We start from the raw sequence: 25,298 nt of genomic DNA on the forward strand, positions 1-25,298 counted from the left end.
CCATTTTATCTGCTGTGTGGTTTCTGGGTCTTCCATTTCCACTTGCTACTGGTTACAGTCTGTTTGCAAGATGAAAAATTATTGCATTTTTTACTCATTGTACACTGCTGGAGGTCAAGTTTAGATTTTGATAGTTAGAGAGTCTTTTTTCACTGGCCCTGGTATATGTAGTTTTACCAACAATATTTAAAATAGCTATGGATGGTGGCTGGAGACATTCACGGGGACACTGTAGGTAGTGTTGTCGTGAAAATTCATTACGTTTATGTTCGGCATCTTTTTTTGGTATCCACTTATTGTAGCACTGGTTATTGCAAATCGGATGTCCAAGTTGCACATTTAGAGGAACACTCAAAACTATTTACATCTGTATAGCTATTTTTTTCTATTAAATAATTTCCAAAGCTTGTAGGACTTTTCTGGACAAAAGACTGCACCAAATTTACAATACAGGTGTGCATGGAAGGTTTTTCTTAGGTTTTTCTTAATCACTCATATAACACAGTCAGTTGCGTGTCTGCATATAGCATGATAAAGTACCAGTGAGATACTGGGCTGTAAAGACTGGGATTCAGAGAGCTCAACTTTGAGAAGATGCTGAACCAGAATACATTCTAGAACCAGGACATACACACTGCTGATTTTAATTGCATGGTGAGGACTACGCTTTTCTCTGGCGAGAGTCCTTGATGGAACAGCAGCTCCCTATTATGTTGTTACTTAAAATAAAAAAAACATCAAGGTAGCTTTCCTCTTGTTGTTTTGTTACTTAATGAAGATTATACATCAGTTCTCTGTTTTCGTTTGTGATTCAGTGTCATTTTGTGGCTTAGCATTTTGAAAAACAGCAGCACAAGATGTTGCTACCAAAAACCATGTATTTCACAGCATGGTACAAACACTCCTTTTGATGGTAGGAGAAGCTAGTCTTAAGTCAAATTCAGTGGATATGCTTCTTAAGGAGAGATTCAGTTACTCAAATTGCACCATTAATTCCAGTTTTTAAGTGTTAGTGAGGGAAAACAGACACCTCTGCGCAGATAAATCATCTGAATACTGAGTGACCTGTTTCACTCCATCTCTATCACCATCCTGTGAGGTGGCTTCCTCGTTAGACTGCCTGACTGTCCCATGTAGACAGAGCCTGTTGTAGGACATTCCTTGAAGGAGGAAATCTCCTCTAGATTGCAGAATATCAATAACAACCCTGAGATGGACCTGCTTGGTATGACAGAGGTGCCACCTTTGCACATTGCTTCAGCTCAGTCCAGATGTTGCACATTCAGCTGGATGCTATGCAAACGGGAGAAAAGCTTGGTCTGCAGTTGGTCCTGGCTGTCACCAGAAGCCACCAAGGTACCTTCTGTGTAGACAACATCTCCCGTTCTGATTTTTCTCCTCATATGTTTCCATTATCTACCAACTTGGGGGTTAAATATTCTGCTTGCTTTTCATTTTGCAGATGTCGTCATTGGCTTGCCATGCGTCTGACAGGGAGCCTGTTTCTGGCAGGCTGTCTCACTTTTAACAGCAAACTCCCTGTGCCCCCTACAAAGGGTGCTGGGGAAGACCCAATTCAGTCTTTCATAGCTCACCTGACCTTAGGTGGCTCATCTGGTTAATGAGTGGTGGCACCCCAGCTTCCACACCCAGTGGCACCCAAAGGGACAGGGAGCCTATGAAGGTAATTTCAGCTGGCTGGTGGTGTGAGTGCTGTGAGCGTACATCTGCAGCAGACTGAAACATGGTCCTGGAGCCGAAGCAAGGCTTAGCTGCTCTGTCAGTTGAATGCAGAGTTCATTATTTTAAAAAAGATTGTTTCCCCTGCAATGGGGGGGGGGGATTCTCTGTGTGTGGGGATAAGCACAATTGCCCAAAGTCACACTACCAAGTTAGTCATCACAGCTACTGTGGAGTTTAAGTTCAAGGGAGCAATGAGTGATTCATTCCACCTGGCACTATATACAGTGAGTAAAGAGAAATATTTCCTGTACCTAACCCAGACACCAGTCAGCCATCAGGCTGTCTGAATATGAGCAGACATACAAATGACAAATGTGTGGAGGAACAGGAGAAGCTGGGAAAAAAAGACGAGAACGTATTTTTCACTCTGAGGTTAGCACATTTGCCCTGAACACAATCCCAAAACCTAATGAATCAGAAAGTGTAATTGTTACACAGACTAATTTCAAAACAGTACTACTCATCAAAGATTAAGGGAAAGAAAAAGAACATGGGGTTCAGACCTTTTATTCAAATTTTGTCATATTAGTTCCTCATTGGTAATATTTTATGGTTCACATTTATTCAATTCTTCATTCACAGGATTCTGTCAAGGCTCTCTAATATGTGCCAAGTACAAGCTTCATTAACTGAGTTATCTTTCAGCTCTGCTTTATCTGTGGTTACCAAGCCAGTGTTAGTCAATGACATTTTAATGTTAAAAAACAAACAAAAAATGCAACACAAAGGCAACTTGTTTTCTGTTGGTGTTTTTCGCAATCAGATTTCCAGTGTTTCATTACATTTGAATACTGACATATTTCGTGTTTGACACACTTTGGAGACCCATTAAAGAAAATGACACTTACAGGGGTATTCATTAGGTTCCAAGCTATTTAGACTTCCACAGTGCCAGCCTATCTTCTAGAAATGTTGAGCTTTTATCTCTGGGACTCTGTTTCACTGGCACCTGGCATCTAAGGCTGGGAGGGCTCCTTTGCTATTGACAGATCTCTTTTGCTGTCCCTTCAAGGCAAAAATTATCCCATAAACTGTGTTGCCTGACTCTGGAGACTATTAGAAATTTGGAGGCGTGGAGGGGAGGTGTTTTACAGGGTGTTTGTTTTATTCCTCAGTACTTTGTTAGCTTAGCTGGTTCTTCTGAATAGCATATGTCAGGTTTTTCGTTCCAACAAGAAGTAGAGAGGGAATGATAAACTCTGTGTCTTTTTGGAAACCAAAGAGGAAAACTGAAAGAAGGAAAATGTTGAAAATTATCTCTTTTTGAGTAAGCTAACTTACAAATAGTCACAGTTAGCCATCTTATAGTTGCTTAAGAAAGGTCTTGGGGAACCTCATACCATTTGTGCAGAGGCCACGATGTCCTGCTCCTCTATAAAGTCTTCTGAACTCCTGTGGTACTCTTGTCCCAAAAAAGGTTTGCTGTTAGATGTAGAAAGCTGTATCTGACTTCCCCTGTATCCCACCTATGTGGCGGGATCTGCAAAAACTCCATGCTGCCTAAGCAGCTATAAATATGCAGTATTTATATATAATATAGAGCAGGATAATCAGAGCATTTTCCCACTGTGTAAGATACATGCACCATACATGATGTAAGAGAGCCACTGCAGCCAGCATTAAGGTTCTCCTTCCTGTGGAGAAATGTAACCACACACTTAATATCACTCAGACATCATGGAACAACTTAAAAAGAGCATGTTCAAGTAAGGAAACAGTTGAAATTTTAGGAAATCAGGAAAGAGTTTGCTTTGTGGGCTTCTGTTATCCTTCGCAAATCCCATAGGATCTTTGGTGGCTGCAGAGGGTAAGAACCTCAGCAGTTTTGTTGCATCAAGAAAGTCCTGCACAGCTGCAGTAATTTTCAGTAGGAAGATTTCATAGCTTGTGCTTTCATCTACACCTTTTTTCTAATGTTCCTTAACTTGAGAAGAAGAAAAAAAAGATAGTAAGGCAAGGGAAATAGTTGCTAATCCTAGTCAAGGTATATTAAATTCAGTAATGCTCAGACATGACATAAATGTTCAGAATTTGCATATGAATAAAATTAAAAATATTCTGAGAGGAAAAACTACCTAAATGTCAGAAAAGGAAATACAAGCTATAAAATCCTCTGAAAAAAATCACATAGACCAGAGTAAGATAGATGTGCTGTCTTTACTTAGCAAAGAAATCGCAGAGGGTATGCAAATAGAGAATGAAAATGACACATTTTTACTTGATTTGAAAGCATTATCCATAATAGCATCTGCAATGTGTCTGCAATAATAGGGTGTAAATTGGAATTTACATAACAGATCTTTGGAAACAAGCTCTGACTCACAGTCTGAAAATGGCGTCTCCAGTAGGGAAAGTCAACCGATAGCAGGAGAACTTCACAAGACACCTATTGCATATTCCAGGATTCACCCATTTGCTCCCCTTTCCTGTTCGTGCAGAGTACTTATCTCAGGCATTAGTTGTAATGAAAACTCAAATAACTGGTCTTGGAAACCTTTGGTATGTTGCTCCTGATTAGACAAGTCATTTTCTCTGGGATGAATTAAATTCTTGAGAATGGTGATAGATTGACAGCCCTAGAAAATGGAAATCCTCTATTTATGTTCAATTCCCTCAGCCTGGAATTAATAAACTGTTCCAATCTTGCTTTGCCTACAAGGAGACATGTTACCGAGACTGCAGTTGTTGGTGCGTTCTGTGCCTATCTTCCCATCTTCCTTCTGCCTGTCAATGAAAGGGGCTTAGCCAAGCAATCATGGCTTCTGTCTGTTGAGTGGGAAAATGAGTCACTAATGTAATTAAGCCAGTAGTAGGATTCTTCCGTTGTTGTTTTTATTACCTCCATGGTCAGGGCTTCAGTTAAGTGGCAGTCCCCAATGATACCCAGTCCAAGGATGGTTGGATGCCTCGATTCACGTGGTGCTGCAGAGCTGAGCTCAAACCTGGTTTGGTTCCAATATCCCTTGTCCATACAGTCCATGGTCATTGCTCTGTCCCTCTCTTTAGTTTGCTGGCTGATGTACAGAATTTTTCAGGGCTAACTAGTGTTAGATCAGAGTCCAGTATGGCATTATTAATTTTGGATGAGCTTTGCTAAAAGTCAGACTTCTGAATACTCCATTAGATTCCTGGGAAGAATCTGTCTGTCCAAATGTAGATGACCAGTATGGACCTCTTTTTCTGAGCTTGTTGTTCCCTGTTGTACTGATATACAATAGAGAGAACAGCACTTTTACGGTATTCCTCTGACCTTTCTCAGAGTATAAGGTAAAATGGATTGGGACCCTAAAAGCACTCAGTTCTCCCCATGGAATATATACCCATGGTCCCATGTCTAACCTAACAAAGCCAGATGTAGATACACGTTCAAACATGATAGCAGCACCTTCATAATTAACACCACCAATTTTTTTGCTAGATCACCTCAGCCACCCTAAGGTTTTAGTATAATCAGCCATAGTTGATGGTAAGGTAGTGTGTGTCAATACAGGGTGAGGAGGGAAGGGATGAGATGTATATTACACATCTTTATATTTTATCTTATGTGTCTAAATATCCAAGAGGCTACAGAGATAATGTAAATGCCTTCCCTGTTCCTCTCCTGAATCCAAGTCCTAATCCAGATTTCAAAAGTGTCATTAAATATCATGGTAATTTTGATGCCATTCATTGTAATTTAGGACTGTGTACAGTTCATTCAGTTCTGAGCTCTCTAATTAGAGAATAAATGAGTGTTAGTTTTTCATGATACAGAATTCTGTCTACTAAGTATTAGATTGATACAGTATACTTTTTTTCAGATAAGGCATCAGGTAAGTGGTGTGTATTAATGACTTACAAGCATAAACCTACTAAAATCAGAGAGGAATAAGTTTCCTGTATTTCATTCAGCTAGCGATAGGATGAGAGGAAATGGGCTCAAGCTGCGCCAGGGGAGGTTTAGGCTGGAAATTAGGAAAAATTTCTTTACGGAAAGGGTGGTCAAGCATTGGAACAGGCTGCCCAGAGAGGTGGTGGAGTCACCATCCCTGGAAGCATTCAAAAAACAGGTAGATGTGGCACTTCGGGACATGGTTTAGTCTAGTCTACCCTTGATTGGTTTAGGTGGGCTTGGTAGTGTAGGTTAATGGTTGGACTGGATGATCTTAAAGGTCTTTTCCAACCTAGATGATTCTATGATTCTATGATTCTATCTTAAAGGTCTTTTCCAACCTAGACGATTCTATGATTCTATGATTCTATATCCAGTATGCTGAACTGTCAGTCTCCCTCCAGTTCCATCAAATATTCTAGTTCTTTGTTTCCAGAAAACTTGTGAAAAAAACCCTTGATAGTTATTTTTAAAAACCCTAAAAATACCAATATAATCAGCATTAGGTTGGTCTTTCCTAAATGCCTTCCTTAATCTACCTCCCTCTTGGCTAACAAACACTTTGAGTTTTACTCAAAGTAGCCGTATCACTGATCTTTACGTCTTTCTTCACCATATGTTGTTTCATTTTCCTGACACCTCAGCTTTTATACCACATGCATTTTTTACTCAGTTTGAGTACATCTCTAACAATACAAACTATTGGATTTTGTTAAATTGTATAACCCTGACACAGTTTTATGGCTTTCCCTAAACTCAGTCTATGATTAAATGTATTCTCAGTCTTCTTGTTGCCTTAACTATTGAAAGTTCTCTGGCAAAACAGGCAGAACAAACTTCACAGGGAGCTGTATATCCATCATAAAATTGCTCTAAAGTGTTATCTGTCCGGGCTGGTTGTATTTTTCATGTTTTATCACAAACCAGTGTCACAGATAGATTGCAGTTTGCAACCTGCAGTTGTTCATTGGAGTTAACTTGGCTGTCAGGACAGCCTTTTCACAGTGCTTTAAGCTTTCATAACTTTTGTGCATGAAACTGAACTATTTTTCTAGCCGGCTGGGGGATCAATGCATGTGTCATTAAAGCCTATAGAACAAGGCTATGTTACCCTTTTGAGTTTGATTTAGGATATGTGGCATCCCAGCCTTCATACTTTTTAGAAGTGCTTGCACATAAATGAGTGCAGTGTGGAACAACTCAAATCATGAACCTTAAAAATATTTTGCTTATGTTTTAGATCATCCTCCAAATCTTCAAAATCATTCAAGACTTAGAACTCCACCACCTCCGATATCACATGCTCACACCCCAAATCAACATCACGCGGCCTCCATCAATTCCCTAAACAGAGGGAACTTCACACCACGCAGCAACCCTAGCCCAGCTCCTACGGACCACTCTCTTTCTGGAGAACAACCAGCCAGCACTCAAGAGCCAGCCCATGCTCAGGACAACTGGTTACTTAACAGTAACATCCCACTGGAGACTAGGTAGGTCATTTCCTTTAGTACTTTACAACATTCTGACTGTGCGCGCTAAGGTCGTTACAGAAAATACACGAGTCTGTAGAGCTAGCTGTTCAGTTTGTGAACTGGTTGGCTTATGTATTTTGAGCTGTATTTATTATTCCTTCTGTCTTTTTATTTGGACTAGGAGAAGAGGAAATTGCTCTTCTTTCATAAACTAAAAATATTGTCTTTAACAGCTGCTCATAAGGTTATTTTCCTCATCTAAAATTGGAATCAGGATCATAGATTAAAATGTTCTTGGTTTTCTTTCTTTTATTTTCCTTTAATGTCTTTTCTTCCTATGTGGTAGGATAAATCAATATCCTATTTAACAAACTGAAATCAGTCAATATATTGAAAAGATTTAGCCTTCTAGCTGTACCTCATCAAGCAGATACTTTTGTAGTACATCATTCAGAAAAGGTTGATCATGTTCTACCTAATGAGGAGAGGTCGGCTGCTGCATTTTACTATCCTACAACATTGCTCCAGCAAGCATGAAACACTGGATACCAGGGCATCAGTCAATTAATGATGTTTCCATTTACCTCTTAAATTCTTTTCCACCTATGCAACACACGAAGGGTGTGACAAGGGTGCACTAAGTTGTTCCAGTTCATAGCTTTGTTTAGGTTCTGTGTAGGTTCTGGAAAAGGGAGTTGTCATATTCCCTCAGCCTCAGTCCTCACGTCTGATGGTGAGTGCATCTACTTCTTGCTGTCCCACCTGAAACTCAGTTTTTCCATTCTCCAGAGGTTTTGCTTCACCATTTCCTTTGCTACTGAGAAACCACTGGAGATGCTGGATTCATTAGCCCCCATACATGGTATCTTTTTCAGTCTGGAGAGAAGTCTTCAAGGCCTAACATGGTGCACTTAGCTGCCTTTTTTCCCTCATTTGTCTTACCTTCTCAAACCAAAAAGAAAGATTTTAGACAGCAAAAAAGATATACTAGCTGAAAACTGAGCCAGGGGCCAAATTTGTTACATCACTGCCTGTGGGAATCTCATTGAGATCCATGGTAGCTGCGTCTGTATCCTGGGACAAAATGTACCCAGTTTTGCCAGCTTCTGCTAAGAAAATGTTTTTTTAAAAATGAATGCACCTGTCGATCTTTTTGAGAATGAGCTATGTCTGCTGGCCCTCTGAAATTTTCAAAACAGACCTCAGTCTAACATTTTATGGCATTTAAGGATAATTAATTTCTCTGTGACTGCTTGATTAAAAAGACCCAACTAAGAAGCTGGATCCAAAAGATTAAAAGAAAATTATAAGCAAGTACTGCAAGTGTGATTTGGCAACAGTTTCAGTAATTATATTGTGTTACTAATTCTTGAGCATATATACCCAAGCAGTGACTTTTATGTGTTATTTCTTTTGGAAAAAAAAACCATATTAAAAAATACTTAGGCCCCACTCCTGCAGCCCTTTTGTGAATAATCCTCTATAACTCTGGAGGAAGCCCTGTGCCTTTTTCTAAACCAGGTTGTGAATTCTTTGGAGAAGAGATAATATACTGTTTTAATAGTGCCAAGACATCCTTATGTCTGACTGGAGTCTCTCAGAACCCACCAGTTTACAACTGAGAAGGAACGTCCTTGCTGCTGGATCAGTGGAGGAATGTCAGAGATAAAAGGTCTTTGCTGAAAACATTCTGCCCCCATTTTCCCAATTCTGTTGGCAATCAGAGAGGGAGATGGAGAGAGAACCCTACCACATCTTAATAAATGCAGGAGTTCATAGACAGAACAATTATCTGGCTAGTCCTGGACTGCGCCTGTTAAATTGTAAATGAGTACATCCTTAAAGAGTGTCCTCATTTCTCCTCCACAAAATTATTGTGAATGAAAATTTTTCAAGATCTGAAGCAGACTCTTTTCTGCAAGTTGGGTTGCCCATATTATTGCTGTTAACCAGACTGGATGTTGGAGGTCTACCTTACTGCATCATTTGATGATTTCACTTGCATTACAAATCAGTCACATTTGTAATTGATCCTCTATTTAACCATTTTATTAATTAGGTAGAAAACAGGTCATTTTGAGACTGATGTTGCAGCTTTTGACACAGTGGTTAGAATGGTGTAATTTTGCCCAGTGTCCCTTCAGACAATGAACATGTTGGAAAAGAATGTGTAATTTTATGCTAAATAGCAAATGAATACATTTACAGAGCATGACTGGCAGGCTTTTGTTCCTTCACTAAACAACAGTAAGAAAATAAAATGTGTTATAATGGTGTCATAATGCAAAGAGGCTGTGCTGCATAGATGATCAGTAAATCTGTGACAAATCTCTACTCTAATACTCTGGTCTTCCGACATGCAGAGGTCTTCCATTTCCTTCAGTGGGAATTATGTAGACATAAAAACCCAGGCTTCAGAGCTGTTTAGCAAACTTGGATGCCCAATTCCACCTCTTCCATGAAGCTGACTTTCCACACTGCAAAGATTTTTAGAACCAAAAAAAGACCTCCACCTACGGAATAAAATGTCCACTATGTAAAAAAGATAAATCCTGACCAAGAGACATTAATCCAAGAATTAAGGCCTTTGAAGTATAGCAATGGGAGATTATAGTAATCTCATGTCAAAAATGGAATTGTATTTCTGTTGAATATCCATTTTTTTTAAATCCCATATTAGTCAACAGAGAGAGAAAACATGAAGAAAAAGCTACATCTTTTAAACAGGGATTGTCACAGGCTGTGAAACGTGCCTACAGTTCTAGATTTTAAGTACCCCAGAGTTTGAAGAGACTTGATTTTGACTGCCGTGGACTCCAGGCAGTATTCAGAACTGGCAATTTGTCACTGCCTGGAAATCTCCATACTGTAATGCAAAGGCAAGCAGAGATGTGTAGCACGAGTCTACAACTGACACAATAAGCATATCCTATATCTAAGAACTTTGTGTCTTGCAAGAGGAAGAGCCCCTCCTCTTCTCTCCCTTCTTTTCATTAGTTTCCCTTTACTCCCTTTTCTCTGTTTTTCCTTCTTCCTCTTTCTTTTCCTGTCTGCTCCCTTTTTTGTTGCTTTAAAAGCAATATATTATCAAGGTTGTGATGAGAAGATCTTTGCTCAGCAGTCACTCCTGACAGGTAAGTCAGTTCCCCCCATATTTATTCCTCACTATTCCTTCTTCTGTGGCCTGTTCCTTTACATTTGACCTTGCAGGAGCAAATAAGTGCTGACTAGATGGACATTTAGTTGACAAACCAACAGCTTTCAGGAGACTTCCATTCACAGGAAATTTCATGTGGTAATCATGTAAGGTCAGATTCTGCCACCACAACTCATAATGAGAAGGGAGAGTGGTTTGTAACTAGGCAGCAATTCACAGGTAATCTCCAGGGAGCAGACTGTCCAGCCTTCAGTGAGGGGGACAGTCATGCATTAGTCACCTCGGTGACCCGGCGACCTCTCCGTTACAAATACATACATTATAAGTTTTATTGACAATCCACAACTTAAATTCATGGAACCAATTTGACATGGATTTTAACTACTGATGAACTTTTATTGACTGGTGTGTTGCTAGATGCCTTGCCTCTTACCCATTAAACGCTCAGTGCATGGATATATGTTGCTGCTTTTTGCATTGAACTCAACATCCAACCTTTCCTGCATTCCCAGGGAATGCGAGGAAGCTGCAAACACTTGGGGATGAACTGATGTCTCAAGTGCTATGGCACACAGCTCATGCATGACAATCCACTTTATGCCAAAGCTATGAATAGGAGTCACTTTCATTCAGATCAAGGAGTAGATCTGTTCTGTCAAAGCAGCCCAGAGGCCTCCAAAAGCAGTGAGCTGAGCTAAACAAGTGCTGGCATTAGCAGCAGGAAGAGAAGGAAGTAGAAATGAAAGTTAAGGTTGAGGACATTTTAGAAGGGACAATATCAAGGTCTGTATAATGTGACAGGGCTGGTTTCTCTTGGTATAGCATGCTACCTGAATACAGTTTCTTTGACAGAGGAGTTCTCATTTGAGTTCACATCATGTCACTTATATCCTGTAATCGCTTAATCCTGCATAAGTGATTAAGTGTCTCAATGCTGTTGTGTTCCTTTTGCTAGGTTTGGCCAGGGAATTTATTCACACTCAGGCTTACATTCAGTTTTGATGCTGAAAACAGACATGGGCAGAATCAGGACTGGTTTTTTGTTTTAAAAAAGATGGGAAGAAAGTTCTTTTGCCAGGTCTTGAGAAACAAGCCTGAAGGTGAGAAAGACACAGTCTGTTTCCAGCTGTGCCTCTGACTTAATTCTTTATGTTCCTGCTATGCTCCTCAAAAAGTACAAAACAGTTTAGCATGTATAGGTCAAAATGTGACTCATCAAAGTACATACCGAGGAGGCCAGATACTGCAAAATACCACTATTATGTGCAAAGCCAAAAGCAGGCTTTTTCATGAGCAGGCCCTAGGAAACTCACCTATTGCCTGCATTATCCAGATTACAGTCAATACTCTGGTATTGGATCTTGGGTTACAGCATAAACTTTCTCCAGCTTCCATCTGTTTATCACTGAGAGACTTTTATTTGCAATACTCATATTGAGCAAAACTTGCATTTTGAAACCTCTAAATAGCAAGTTATTGTTCCACAAAGGAAAACAAATTAATCAAATCGGTAATTAAAAAGTTCTCAAGTGCAAAACTGAAACATAGGCGAAGGAGTGACAGATTTTCGCTGGAAATCCATGAGGACATTAGGTGGAACTGTGCTACCAAGGTATTGGCCACAGTGGGACATAGATACTGTGCTGTGCCTTTGTAGAGTAGCAGTACCACGGATGCAGGAATATTACAAGGTTACAGCTGTGCTGGATTGAAATCTAGTCTTTTGAATCCAGCAGTTCAGAAGGTTTCATGTGTCACTGGAAATAAATAATGTGAAATGAACAAAGACATCAACTTTTTTTTATACATGCACATGGGCGTCTGTGCTTATATGTGTGTATACGCATATATATAGTGTATATAGAGAGAAGTGAACATTCTTAAAAGCTATATATGTATATGTGTAGCATCTTATACATATAAATATATGGTCCATCATTCTAATTCCATGCACAACTGCACTATAACCATTGTGGTTTATGAGATCACACTTCATATATGCATGACTCACTGGCTTCATTCATGTTTCCATATGTATGTAGAAACATAGCAAAGCAGACATTCCTAGAGACATTGCAGGACAACCTCATTGAGATGGACATTCTCACCTCCTCTCGACATGACGGTGCTTACAATGATGGGTATGTGACACTTACGTGGTCTTCCTGTTTACTGTACAGTCATTATGATCCTTGCATGAAAGCATTTGGTCTCTATCAATGATGTTTAAGGGGAACACCATTGCTGGCCTCTTCCAAGATGGTTTTAAAAAAATGAGGGGGCTTGGAGCACTGTGTCCTGTACATATTAATGGCAGACTCATTAGTATGCTATTGAGCCACAGCATGCCATTTGCTTTTTTTCCTTTGCTGTTTTGAAAGTCATTTCACTGGTAAGAAGTACCTACAGCAATTTTAAATCCCATATAAACTAAGATTAGTTTAATTTTCATAAATATCTTAAACCATTATTGTGCTGGCAGCCTGATACTTCATTCTTAAACTGGTATTTTCCACATACCTTATCTTACAAGTGTCTGCTGGTGGTGTATGTAAGCCAAGCCTTTGATTTTGACTTAACCACCCACTCTGGCATCTTTACGTAACTTTTGATCACTTAACTTTTAAGTTATAAGCAACTTTTAACTTGACACTTAGTGCCAAAACTGCTGACCTTCTGTTGGCAATTTCTAATTTGGTAGCCATCATTAACTGAAGATCTAATTGGTGTACTGGAATGCTGCAGGTACCTCTTTGCTCAGAACAGATACATCTGTGTCTAAATAAATACTTTCCAAAACACAGGACAGTATCTGAGTTTTTGTAAAAATTAATGTTTTGATGTAGAGCATTAGCAGAAATAATGAATCTTTCTCTAATGCTCAGCAGTCATGCTTAGAGTGCCAATAAAACCATGGCTGTAATAATACAAACACCTATTTTGGAGAATTATGTGTTACTTTATACTGCACGAATCAGTGGCTTTTCTGCATGGTGATATTTCTGCATGTGATATTTCCCCCTGTGACTGCACAAGTGACTTCAAGGGGAAAATAGAGTCACGTCTTCATCTGGTATAATCCACTGGCTTGACTGACTCCCATGGATCCATGCTGACTGCATTTACGCTGGCTGCAAATCTGGCCCCATAAACCATGGCAGAAGGTGCAAACTGCACTGGGGCTGTTTCTCAGTCCTCACAAGCTGCATTTTTGTTTTACGTCAGCATGGTGATAGACGAGTCAGATCCGTTTCCCATGTTTCATTCCCGAAATTTGGATGCCTTGTACTTCATGACGTCCCACCGAAATGAGGTTTTTCATTTAGGATTCCCATGGAGAGAACTCCCATTGGGACATTTCATTTCAGGAACTCATGGACTGCAGTGAGGTTTTTTTTGCACTGACTTTCATGAGTCTCACACAAGGTCCTCATAGGCTGGCTCTCAGGCTGCGTTTGTAGTAACGGGCAAAATATGGTGCCTCCCAATGTGTCACTGGACAGGAAACGCTGTTGCCTTTGACAGTAATTCACACTTTTTAAAGGTAGGCATCAAACTGAGGTGTTCTGGACTGCTTTCTGGAAGCAGGTGCCTCTCCCCGCTAGCGATACACAGGGCTTGAATTCTGGGCTTTGATGCTTTTAGCCATGCCATTGTCCGATGCTTAAATTTGTTGGGCGGGGTCAGTGTGAATATTCCCCTCTGTGACAATTTGGGTGCCATGGAATGGCTTAAGCTCTCTTTCCCCATCTCCATTCACCAATGCCATACAAAAAAAGCTCTCATGCAGTGATCAATGAATTGGTAAACACCCTCCCCTCTTCAATCTGACCCACTCTCCTCTTCAGTCTCCGTAGGGCATTTCTGTGGGAGCGTGAGCAGGCCCCCGGTGCTGCCCGTGCCACCAGTCTGTCGTAGCTGTGCTTGGGGTATTCATCTCACTCTAACGCCAGCTCTTCCACAGAGGGGACTCCTGCCCTTGAAGGGTTCTCTGTGGCATTGTTGGTCCTGTGATTTTTTGTTTTGTTTTGGTTTGTTTTCCTTTACTCTGTGTGACTTGCCTTTGATTTTTATTCTTCTCTTTCGTGCATGCCATCCATGTCCGTAGCCAGCATTGTGTGGAGCTGCTTTCCTCGTCCTGGCAGCAGTTGCCATCCTCCCACCCCACGTCTCCCTCAGCTTCCATTTGTGTGAGGAGTCACTTGCTGTTGGTCTTTCTTCCCTCAGGCACTTCCTGTTCAAACCTGGAGGCACTTCTCCCCTCTTTTGTACAACGTCGCCGGGATATCCCTTGACATCCAGCACTGTGTACTCACCTCCCCCTAGGCCCCTTCCCAGAAGTACCTTCTCTAGGCCTGCCTTTAACCTGAAGAAACCCTATAAGTACTGTAACTGGAAATGCGCTGCTCTGAGTGCCATTGTCATCTCAGTCACACTGGTGATCCTGCTGGCATATTTCATAGGTAAGCTTATTTCTGTGGGTTTTTCTGCTTTTTTTTTCATTTCTCTACAAACCCACCTGTAATGCTAACGTTTGGGAACCAGAGGGTCAAGATCGCGGTACAGAGTAAAATGGGGAAATAAGGCCTCTGTTGACTTAATTGAGGTTGCAGTGGTATGGTAGGGAGCCTAACACATGTCCAAGAGCCAGAAGAACTTATTAAGACATGAGTCATATCTTGAGCTCCCTTCAATGGCATGCACTGTTTACTTTCTGCAGAGGAAAAGTGTACCTGGAGTGAGACAAACCCACCAGGTTTTCTAAAAACAGCCCATTAAACTAGGCAGTGAGGTCCATGTCCTAGTCACAGTCACATCCAGGTCTGTGGAAATTCTCTGCTGTTGACTTTGGTGGGAGCAGGGTCAGAACCAAGATCCTGACACGCAAAAATCTGGTTTTATTCTATCTTTCGGTGGCAAATCCTAGCCATTTAACCAATGATATTGAAGTTCATAGGGTGACCAGAAGGATGGAGAAGGAGTGAGTTTAGATTGTGGTCCAACAGGGCCTTTTTTGAGTAGGGGGAGTCAGGGAAATTTTCCTACTTGGGTGGAGAAGCAATGGATTTTTCTTGAGCTGTGCATGATCTGAATTTCTTTGGTTTATAAGGGTTGTCAGTGTTCATTGCAAAAAAGCAAAAAGCGTTCTCAGTGTTTGTTGCAAAAGTAATTGAACTGTTAGAAGTGAAAATTGTATTTTTCAGCCTGTAAAGTTGGGGTGTTACCATTAGTTTTTCTTCAGTTAGATTTGATATTTGTGTTATAAATGTCTTACAAAGCTCCATTCCTAGACTTCTATTTTAAACTGTCAGTGGTGCAAACTCTAGTTGTCAGACACTTACAGATGTGATCATAGGTAAAAAAGCCCATTTCTCATGGCACAAATGAATCTTTTTGATTTCACTGTGACTTCCTGTACACTAATGATCTATAAAAGGTTGTGGTTAGAATTACAAATCTTAACCTGGATCGAAAGATTTTTGCTTTCATGTCACAAGAATATAACTAGCACTACCACAAAGGATTGCTTTTCCTGTGTTCCTTTTATGTACACTTCTTTAATGACTGATACTTTTCCACTCCTGCCTTGCATCATACTCTGGTCACTTTTATGCCTCCTGTAAGAGGAGCAGGAATGATTAATTAACCAACATTAAATCAGCAGCAGTTTGATGAAATATGCAGTCAATTTTCATCATTTGCTACGTACATTTGGACTCGCCTTTCTCATTTGTCTGGTATTCTCCTTATGCCCTGAACATGGTTCCTTTGGACGTTATCTCAGTGTGTCAGAGGACTATCGTTATAACTCAGAATAGCGGTGCCTGTTAATTCTGACGGAGGAGGTGTGTGCCGTTTGATAGATTGAGAAGAGTTTGGCTTGCCATTCGGTAGTCTCCAACGCAAAAACCTTTTTCAGAGTTCTGAAAAGATCAGGCTCCTGTTTAAAATCACAGTTAATGTGGTTAAAAGGTAGGTCCACTGAGTGCTCTCCCATCCTTTTTTCCCCATTCAGATGAATTCTGTGGCATTTGCCAGGCTCCATGGATGGCTGGCAGGGCGCCAGAAATGCTGATCAGGTTGAACTGCTGTAATTATGGGTCATAATTACTAATTTCTAAAGGAACTATCAATTATTAAAAATCAAATTCGATGGTTCAGTTCAGCATAAACATATTTAGCAAAGATTGTCTCTACCAGACCCAGTGTTCTAATCAACAAGCAAAAAGGCTGATATTTAATTAGATTTTGATGAAAAATTGTGTTTAATTTCAAGTATAATCAATTATTAATTACTGTAATGAGTGACTCTGGCGGGGTTTACTAATTAACTCATTTAAAAATTATGAATAACCTTTTCATTTGTAATTATTTTCTACATCCTGTCAAGTTGCAGACGAGAATTGTATCACCTAACCCAAAAGAAAAAAAAATGAATCGGGGAGTCAAAATGTTTGTACTTGCAATAAGTTAAGCTGAGATATTTTGCATTCTGATAAAAACTATGCAGTTCTTAACAGGAATTTGTTCATTCTTTTAAATAACCTGTTCTATTTGCAAACCAAATTACTGTTTTTCCTCCAGTTTTTTGGGTTTTCCCCTATTTTTAGGTAGTTACATTTTCTTACAGATACCTTTCCTCATTTAAGCAGTATCTTGCTCTTTTTGATGCCAGGGGGACTATTTGAGTGGTAAGGTGTAATTTAACCATGAGTAAGAAGGTCTTATCTATATAACAGCTCATGAGTGTTGGGAACTTGGCTACTTTCCACCTGGTCTTGTTAGTTAAAACAACCGTAGAAATTATCTTTTTAATGACCATTTTCATCCTCCAAAGCAAACTGAGGTCATTGGAAAGACTCCCATTTAAGTGAAGGGACTTTGGATCAGGTCCCATGGCAGTGGCTTGCATTTATTCTATATTTTTATACACTGATCAGTTAGTGGAAATACTCCAGAGTAATGTCTAGGGCTTCAGGATGCTCTTCACAGCATCAGGCACGTTACAGTCATCCATTTAGGTATTAAAAACCACCCACTGCAGGCCTTACCTACCTGTACAAGTGTGTGGAGCTAGAGACATCAGGAGATCCACGAGGGACTCAGCTATTGGCAACACTTTTTGTGTGACAGATGCTGAGACACAACTGTGATGGGCGACCATCTGAGGCAGGCAGAGCTGCATGGAAACAACGAGGCATTGGGTCATTTCAGAAGTTCTTTGCTGAAGCCAGTTAATTTTTTAAATGCATCTGAAGCACTTGCTAAATCTTTTTTTAAGGCTAAAAGGCAGAGTTTCCATTATTTTATGGAAGTCTTTATGGTATTTAATAGTCTGAGGTTCATTTATCTTGCTGGGCTTTTTCAAAGAAGAGAAGAGGAAGCATAAATAGAAGTCCATGGAAGCCGAACGCCTGGTGTCATGTGTCAACACTGTGATCAAGCTGAAGGTTTTACAGGGCTGAGTCACTGGTCTGGAGAGATAATGCCAAACAAAATATAACAGGGTGTATTAAACACCAGAAGCTGGTTTTCATTTCAGTTAACCAGCTTTTGATTGACTTGTTCCCACCTTTTCAAATATTCAGAGGCACACACTACGGCAGTGGCAACAACGCACATCAAAGTTTTGCACACACAGAGCTTATGCAAATCTCATGAGCTCCGCAGAAGCTTGTCTCGTGGGGTGAGAATACCAAAGAGAAAAGCAGTGGCAGATCGGGGCTGTAACATTAAAATGGCAGGAACGGTACTGCAGGAACCACTGAAATGAAAAGCCTCTTTAAGCAGCTTGTAACTGAACTGCAAATTTGCTGTTCCGGGAGGTCATGAAGAGTCATCACTTTCATATTAAATTTCCCATTTTAGGATTGTCCATTCAGTTGACAGCTATACAAGGAAAATTTTCATGGCTTTTGCTGGGATGTGATGGGGTCTGTATGCCATGGAGCTCTGCCTCAGAGGGCTAATTTATAGTGAGATTCTTATGGCAGAGATAATACCATGAGGTATGTTGCTGTTCAAATACTTTGCCAGCAGAGTTTCTGTATCTGGTAGATGCCAGACCTGCTAGCATAACACTGTAAAGAATCTCTGACATTGCTGTACTGCTTGGGAGGAAGATTTCTGAGTTTAGAAACAGAAAAGACCTGTTTGATTGTCCAGATCTCCATGCCCAGCAGCTGTTTGGCTAGATCCGCGGAACAGTTTCTAAATGAATTAGTGATGGAGAATAGTTTCTTTCTTCTGAAACAGAAGGTATTATCCTCTGCCTGATGTAGATTCCAGACTAGATGGAAGTACAATTTGATGTAGTTAGGCACTTGCAATTTTCCTATACTTAAGCATGTGCTGCGTTTGCATTGCGTGAACAGCAAGAAAGATGGGCATTTGATTTAGATTAAAGTTAGGGCTGGAAAACATATTATGAAGCCAAAACAGTCATTCATTTGATTGGAGTCAGAGCTCTCTCTACTTTTCAGCTCTGTGTTCGTTTGAACTCCGTACAGATGCAACTTCACTTAAAGAACAGTGTTGCTTGCTACAGGCAAAATGCTTTGACAGTGAAACTGTGCTAGGACTATGACGTGTTTATAAAGTGTCTTTCTTTTTATTGTCTAAAAATCACCCTGAAAGCTAAATTTAGCTCAGTTTGTCCATGATTCTTTGATGCTATGTAATAAACCCAATTTAAAGCAGCTCTCCAAAGCTCTTAGCCATCTAACTAGTTAGCTATGGATGTATAGCATACCAATTACCATGGTGTTTACATGCCACTTGAGATCAATAGGAAAAGTTGCTAATGCTTAATTATTAAACTTGAGCTATATCTATTAATCCTACATTTATACCTTGATATTAAGATTTTTATTCAAGTTAAATCATAAACCAGTTTATTACCCTGCCAACAAGTTTCTTTCATTTTCTGCTTTAATATTTCTTTTCTGATCCCAGATTAAGTTCTATTTTGCTACTCTTGCCATTTGTTCTTTTGATTTACAGGGATCTTTCAATGTTTTCCATTTCCATCTTGTCTTAGATAAAATGCAGAAATGGTAGCTAAACAATCTGCTCTAGCAAAGCCTTTACATTACGACGTCAATCTGTCACCTAAAGAGGAGCTTCCAGGTCCTTTCTTGGTTCTTTCATATCTTCACAAAATTACTGCACACAGTTTTCTCAGTAACTTTGGGTCTCATTTACTTCATTTTACCCATAATCTATAAAGCCGTGAGATCCAGTCTGAAAGGTGCTATAGTATTATCAGTAATATATTTTATGTACTGTAGATGTTTGTGAAACATAACATTTCAGGATACTGGTTAAAAGGGACCATCATCAGGACCCAGCACTACCATTTTTATCTTTTATAGTAGAACTTGAATATGTGGGGGTTTTCTGTTAAAGCTGGCTCTTACTGTACCGAATGCGTACAAGCAGTTGTGGTTATTGCCACTTCCTCACTAAATCGTACGGTTCAAATGACATCTAGCTCTCTCTTTCATATGCAGTGACATTTGGGAATTATGGGCCTTATTCTTCTCTTGCACATGCTCCTCTTAAACTGGAGCTACTCCATTTACTTTAGCACTCGTTCAAATGCAGTCGGAGTTGATGGCATTGGTCCCAGTGTCTGCAACAGGAGCTGGACCAACCCTGGAAAAGTCTGCATATATTTTTATGTATTCCTGATTCTGGACTTTGACCTGACTAAAGACAGAATATACATCAAGACAGACATTGACCCTTCAATCCAGTTTTGAATGATGATCTTGTCTTTTTTGTTCTTGAGTGCCAAATTTTGCCCCTGTGAATTATCTCGGGAAAGCTAAGACATGAAAATAGTCTCAGCCCCATGGAGAGATGCCATCAACGTGAGCTTCCGGCTGATCATTCAAAAGTGCATGGAGTTGCAGGAATGTTTTTGCATCGTTTGTTCTGTAGCAGAGAGATGGGAAGATCGCAGGGCTTTGTGTTAGTCTCAATCACGCTTCACTCTTGTTAAGGAACAAGTGAGGGCATCTGCTTTGTGTAAAGTTTACAAGCGACTGGTTGAGTAGCACTGAGCTCAGGAAAGCTGCCTGTGGGGATCTGGCAAAAGAAAGTTTCCCTGGTCAGATCCACAATGAAATAGTGAATCACTCAAATGCTTCAGCCCCAGTCACTTTACTGGCATTCCCCCATCTTCCTCTCCACATGCACACATGCACGCACAGTGCTGTGTAAAACACAGATAGATCCCCAAAGTACAGCTCAGCATAGCTACATTAAGGAATATTATGCATACATTTTGCCTGACATGACCAAGAAAAGGTGTTTGGTTGTTAGCAAGGTACCTGTACACAAGATAGTAATCATCAGAGAAATGAAAAGACACAAAATTAAAACCAAGACGGGCTACATTCGGTCTTATATTTCCACCTGTTTTGTTGTCTTTTGTTGCAGCTTTAGGTGCGTGGTGGTATGAAGTATAACTCAGATCTTATTTTCCATCACCTGCAAAGTCAGAAAGAGCTGTTTGTGTTATTAGAGGATTGTATGCATCTTTTTTTTTGGTTTGGATTTTGCATTGTATGTTTGGATAGCAGCTACTGTTAGCTTTATAGTTTAGCATAAAGGAACTACAAGCGATTTAACCTCGGCTTTAAAATAAAGGTGATAAAGGTACAAGATCCCACTTTAAAGCTATTCTTGTGAAGATCAATTCATTCAGGTAGGCGTTAAAAAACTCACCGTAGAAACTCCATTGAAGAACATTCACTGTTTTGACCTAAAAAAGATCTGTAACCTGACATTAAAAGTGTGGGATTGGAGAAATATAGGATGTTGTATATGCTATTGAAAGAGAGCCACTGCCAGAAAATATTACTGGAAAAGTATAGTAGAAAATACTATAAACCCACTAATTTTGTTACAGTTGCCCAGTCTGGGCAAACTGGGAAGTATTAAAATTTAGGTATTCCATTTGATGGCAATGTGTTCTGAACTCGGTGGCAAAATTTCTGCTGTGCAAAGCGGTTAACACTTCTTCAAAGTCTACACTGATAAAGAGCTTGGTCAAGTACTGCATCTTTTAGGAACTAATTCAGTGTTTATTGGAAGCAGGAAGAAGTAGGAAGGTTCCCATAATTTTCATTTAAAAGTCTTAATTTTCAACGTTAAAAGCCATAAACACCATCAGATCATGTAAGCTGACCTCTTAGGACATTGAAGGCTAGTAAACTCCAGCTACTTATTCTACCATTTTTACATAGGTAAGTCATATACCCACTTCTGTTCACTTTTTCCCAACTTATACATGTAAGGATCTCATTAGCTCTTTTTGGCTATAAAAATTACATTAGGAAATTGTTATACGGCATCTTCTTGTGCTTACTCCTTAAGTCGTTTTCACTATCTGCTTTCCAGTTGCCAGTGTCCCACTTCATGGACACAACTTGCAATCCATTATCCTAAGTGTATAAGCTGGCCTTTGACCCATTTTGTTTGAACGTTAAGCACATGTTGTTTGAATAATTCAAATTTAGTAGCTGTCCAGCTCTTCTATTTATTTGTTCTGTCCTCATCATTGTATTTGTCACTTGAATAGTCTTTGAGTCATCTGCATGTTTAGTCAGCCATGATTTTATATTTACTCACACAACATTGATGTAACTGTTGGATAATTTCAGGCTGACTGTCAGTTGTTTTCACAAGAAATTTTAACATTTGATGGTTATTCACCAGTGATGATGATTTTAAGGTATTTCAGTTAGATTTTAAGCACACATATACATTGTTTTTTACCATTGGAAAGTGCTTGTTTCTTTAATTGAAAGTCATACCAAATTAAATAAAATGTCTTACTAAACTTGAGTCTTGTCAAAAAATGAGTAACTGTTTGTTTCTTAAGATCTGTTTTTCAGAAAAGCAATATGGTTGGCCTGAGTTACCATACATTCACTTTCTTTATTCTTTGTCAGTTGAATTCTGTGTTATGTTTTCCATTATTTTGTCTGTAATAGATGTCAGGCCACCCTATTTAAGTGACTTGCATCCTCTTCTTTCCCCTTCTTAAATATTTGTACAGCATTAACCCTGTTCGATTCTCTTGGTAGCTTGTTCAGTATTAATCAGTGAGTCAGATTCCTCTTCTGCTAGCTCATCTCATTTACTGGGTTAAATGAGCCTGCAGATTTAAAAATGTTTGTCCTTGAATAGTTGTAGTTTAATATAATTCTTGGTTATTAATGGACTGGAAAAAAAACCTATTTCCTGTGAAATAATTGCATTATCCTACTTATTTTCAAAAAACAGAACAAAAATTCATACTGAACACTTTAGCCTTTGCTATAACATTATTAACAATTTCCACACCTCCATCAAGTAAATAGCTATATTGTTGCTCAGTTTGCTAGGTTTCAATACACTTTAAAATGTTCTATTGTTCTTTGGTTTTTTCAAGCCATATTTCTTTTTCTTCATGTCCTCAGCTTCCTTTATCAACTCTCTGTATGGTCTTAAATTTATATAGATTACTTTGTGTTTCCCTATTGTTCTGGGGTTTATATATTACTTTTTTTTTATTTCTGCTTATTGTTTCATTATTTTGACACTGAATGAAGAGGTCCTTTTGTCAAAGTCTATCCTGCTTCCTCATTGTGGGATCACTGGAAGAATGACTTCCATTTAGAAGTAGTCCACCAATATGACTGATTCTTTTAACTGGTCGAAAGCAGGTTGAGGCTGTATATCCAGAGGGCTCCATCTGATCTTGGAGTTTGTATCAGTGTGCCATGAAACCACACATCAGTCACATAATGTCACAATTAGCCCCTTAGATGCCTTATCCTTTCTTAAGTTTAAGAATCTTTAATACAAGGAGGGACGAGTTAAATTCCATCTGCTTCTATTAAATGTAAGATATGGGCTCTCAGCTTTTATAAGCTTTTATCAGTTGCTTTTAGTGAGTTTTTATAGTTGCTATAAGCCCCCAGAAAAGAAAATAACAGCATGCTGACACCGAAAGTGCTGGCCTTGCCTTTATGACAGTGGCACAGATGTGCTGCTATAATCTTCATTTCACAGCTTACATTGACCTTTGCACACAGACACTGAAAAGGAATCAATTTTACAGATCTTAATATCTACTGGAAGGAGTTCTTCTCGAGTCCATGTTTTTATTTCATACTAATTACTGTGAAATAACATAATTTAATTGCAGTTAAATAAGTGGAGACAGAAAGAAATGTTTCCCATACTGGTCTTTCTTTCAGTGTTTTTAAATACCATACATTTTTGTGGGTAACTCGTCATAAGAGTAAGCTCACTTAGGGATATTACTGACAGTGAAAACTATGCCTCAGTTACAGTTTAGTGTATCTGTCCCATCCTTTTCTAGCATAAATTAGAAGACGGCTTCAAAGCCTGATTTGCAGCCAGGTCATACTTTTCTACTGAGTATGTGCATCAATGCATTTCCTAAGGTTTTTTACCTGCAGTTAAAGTTGAGCTATGTGGTAGATATACATCTTTATAGTGTTAAGTGAAGTGTTGTTGTTAAGTATACTGCCTAGGTAACATACTAGATGACCTGTATAAGTAAAGAACAAAAAGTCCAATCCACTCTCTCCCTTTGCGACAAGATTTCAACAGAACTGTTTATGCTGAAACTTAAAAGGCCAAAAAGACCACTTCCACAGTTCACTGTGAGATATCAGAATCTGATGCTCAGTAAATAGATAATTAGAGGTTGTTGAATCTCTTGTGTTTAAGTGAAAAACTAGTAAACTCTTCCACCATCACCAGCTTTTCCTATGTTTCACTTTACTTGATTTTATCATACCTTAACTTCCAAGTCTGTCCTTATTGCAGTCAGAAGCTTTTGACTAGAAAGATGATGCGAACAGCATATGTTAGCTGTTTTCAAATATGGTAGCACATAACACAGCAGCAACATCGCACCTTGTTTGCCTCGTACAACTGTAACATCACTTAATTATGCAAAGAGACTCTTTAAAAAGCAAAGCAGAACAAGGCAGTTAGCAGAGATGATGGCTATGCTTACACTAAGTATTTGAAAAGAAACTCTAATTGGACTATCAGCGGAGCAGAATCTCATTTAATTATGGCAGAAATGAAAATGAAATCAAGCATCAAAAGGGCTTCCTGAGGCTTTTGGTGAAAAAGAATCCCACAATCTAAGCATAATGATATTCCAAACAGTATTAATCCGAGTGGTCAGTAATAGTTTATTTATATTAGTGTACCTTCTCCAGTCAAGCTGGGTCGTGGGCTACTCCAGGTTGTGAAACATGTACATAGGACCATTCTGGGCATCCAGCTGGTGCAGAATGGGTGCATTTCTGTACTGTTAAACTCTTATGATGGTCACACCCATGCTATCTATTGAGAATGATCTCTGGTCCTTGCTAGCTGAACTGTGTACAGGAATTCAGAAGGTATTGGCTGACCAGAGCCAAAATCATGGTAGGGTCCCTTCTGACAAATAAGTGGTGTAGACTATCAAGTTCCACTGCTTGGTACTGTTTAATTCACTACTAAAAATGTAGTCTTTGGGTTTGAAGGGACAAGGCAGTGTACTGTGTCCCTGCGCAAGCACTTTGATACATTTGTAATTAAAGATGAAACAAAATTATCATGGCCTAAGTAATCACATGTGAACATACCCTAAATAGACTTGTGAGAGTACAGGTCTGGATCCCTGCTGACAGTGTAGTCATTCACTTATGCAAAACTTTGCTTTTGGATCTACTGTGATTTTATATTCATATTGCAGAAGCATGGAGGTAATGGAGAATCATAACACCTCTTTTCTATTAGGAAGAACAAACAATAGTGTGTGCTTTATCATATCCCCAATCCACCCAGAGCTGGCTGCCACAGAAGTAGAAAATCTAAGTTCACACATGCTCAGTTGGGACCTATTTAGAGTGCAGTAGCAAAATTGTCTGCATTGAGTATATTCCTTCCCTTTCCAACCCCCTCCTACTGCTACCAACCAGGCTGCACATATGGCATCCCTAGAAAGCAATTGAACACGCTACAGTGC

The 25,298-nt window shown here is 39.4% G+C and overlaps 1 protein-coding gene across 4 annotated transcripts in view; it reads left to right on the plus strand.

Moving 5' to 3' along the window:
- The window catches only part of TENM4 (teneurin transmembrane protein 4), a 342,594-nt gene that overhangs the window by 122,710 nt on the left and 194,586 nt on the right, over nt 1-25,298 (plus strand). For 3 of the 4 annotated variants that reach the window (XM_075727611.1, XM_075727613.1, XM_075727614.1), the window contains 3 exons: nt 6,855-7,107; nt 12,289-12,387; nt 14,474-14,709. In XM_075727611.1, the coding sequence (XP_075583726.1) occupies nt 6,855-7,107; nt 12,289-12,387; nt 14,474-14,709 (588 nt within the window). The remainder of the gene's footprint in view (nt 1-6,854; nt 7,108-12,288; nt 12,388-14,473; nt 14,710-25,298) is intronic. The other variant, XM_075727612.1, reaches the window with a different exon arrangement.

The sequence above is a fragment of the Pelecanus crispus genome, chromosome 1 (genome assembly GCF_030463565.1).
Source record: "Pelecanus crispus isolate bPelCri1 chromosome 1, bPelCri1.pri, whole genome shotgun sequence".
NCBI classification, from domain to species: Eukaryota; Metazoa; Chordata; class Aves; order Pelecaniformes; family Pelecanidae; genus Pelecanus; species Pelecanus crispus.